We start from the raw sequence: 1,098 nt of genomic DNA, 5'->3' as shown, positions 1-1,098 counted from the left end.
CTTAACAGCTTCAGGCTTCTCACCTAATAATCACAATACGATACATACTACTATACAAACATGGTATATTATTTACCATAGGGAGTGGCCTCTTGGCTTTTCCTTACTTTAGCAAGTAGAGTGATAGGATTAGATTTAATACCTCTACTGAACTTACGACGTTGACGAGCCTTAAATAGAGGCATCAACTGCTCAGTGGAGTAGTCTAGTATCTGGTATAATATACGAATCACTAAGTTATCATCATCACCTTATTATTACATCATCAAGATCAACACCTCTATAGGAGTAATGACGAAAGGTACGCTTCTTATGCTGCTCAGCAGCAGGAACCTCAGACATGATAACAACAACAATGCCTAGCACACCATGAGGTCATCACCACTAGCAAGCACCATCATCACCACCACAACGACCACCACCATCTCGAATATAGCGTGATCGATTATGGTAATTTTGATCGATTTGGTGTGACGTTGTTGATGCCTCCTAGTACTCCTGGATCATCGCTTGCTCTTGTACTGTCGTCCTAATGGTGTCGAAGTGTTGTAACCATACTCGTAAGCTACACATCAGGCCTACTAAGCTACGATCTACCATTACTCCTGGTAATAATAATTAGTAATACTACTATAGCTAATTATCTCAATTATTGCTGAATCATTGTTGTTCTTGTTCTATTAGGTAGCGTACTTATCCTATTGGCTGGTCCTTATCGTGGTAAACGTGTTGTATTCCTTAAGCAATTGGACTCTGGTTTACTCTTGGTTACTGGTCCTTTCCGTCTTAATGGTGTACCTCTTCGTAGAGCTAATCAAGCCTATGTTATTGCTACTTCCACTAAGATTGATATCTCTAAGGTGAATACTGATAAGTTTACTGATGAGTATTTTGCCAAGTCGAAGGATGAGAAGCATACTGGCAAGAAGACTGAAGAGGAGTTCTTTGCTCTACAGAAGGATGGATCTCAATTATCTGCTCAGTTTATTGCTGATCAGAAGGAGATGGACAAATCTCTAATGTCTGTTATTGCTAAGGATAAGATGATGCCTCGTTATTTGAGGTGCCGTTTTACTCTCAGTAATGGTATGTATCCTC

The 1,098-nt window shown here is 39.8% G+C and overlaps 2 protein-coding genes across 2 annotated transcripts in view; one reads left to right on the top strand and one right to left on the bottom strand.

The window, feature by feature from the left end:
- Pmar_PMAR028866 (40s ribosomal protein s15, putative) overlaps positions 1-342 on the bottom strand; it is a gene marked incomplete at both ends in the record, with an annotated part of 536 nt that extends 194 nt beyond the window's left edge. Inside the window, 3 exons of the mRNA XM_002787902.1 lie at positions 1-23; positions 77-212; positions 262-342. The exon at positions 1-23 is cut by the window's left edge and continues 4 nt beyond it. Coding sequence (XP_002787948.1) covers positions 1-23; positions 77-212; positions 262-342 — 240 coding nt within the window. The remainder of the gene's footprint in view (positions 24-76; positions 213-261) is intronic.
- Positions 343-532: 190 nt separating this feature from the next.
- On the top strand, positions 533-1,086 carry Pmar_PMAR028865 (60S ribosomal protein L6, putative; the record flags this gene model as incomplete). The annotated part of the gene is made up of 2 exons (XM_002787901.1): positions 533-608; positions 685-1,086. Coding segments are annotated over 2 exons (478 nt in total), but the record flags the coding sequence as incomplete, so codon positions are not given.
- Positions 1,087-1,098: the final 12 nt, after the last annotated feature.

The sequence above is a fragment of the Perkinsus marinus genome (assembly GCF_000006405.1).
Source record: "Perkinsus marinus ATCC 50983 genomic scaffold scf_1104296929240, whole genome shotgun sequence".
NCBI lineage: Eukaryota > Perkinsozoa > Perkinsida > Perkinsidae > Perkinsus > Perkinsus marinus.
This window is presented reverse-complemented; position numbering and strand designations above follow the sequence as displayed.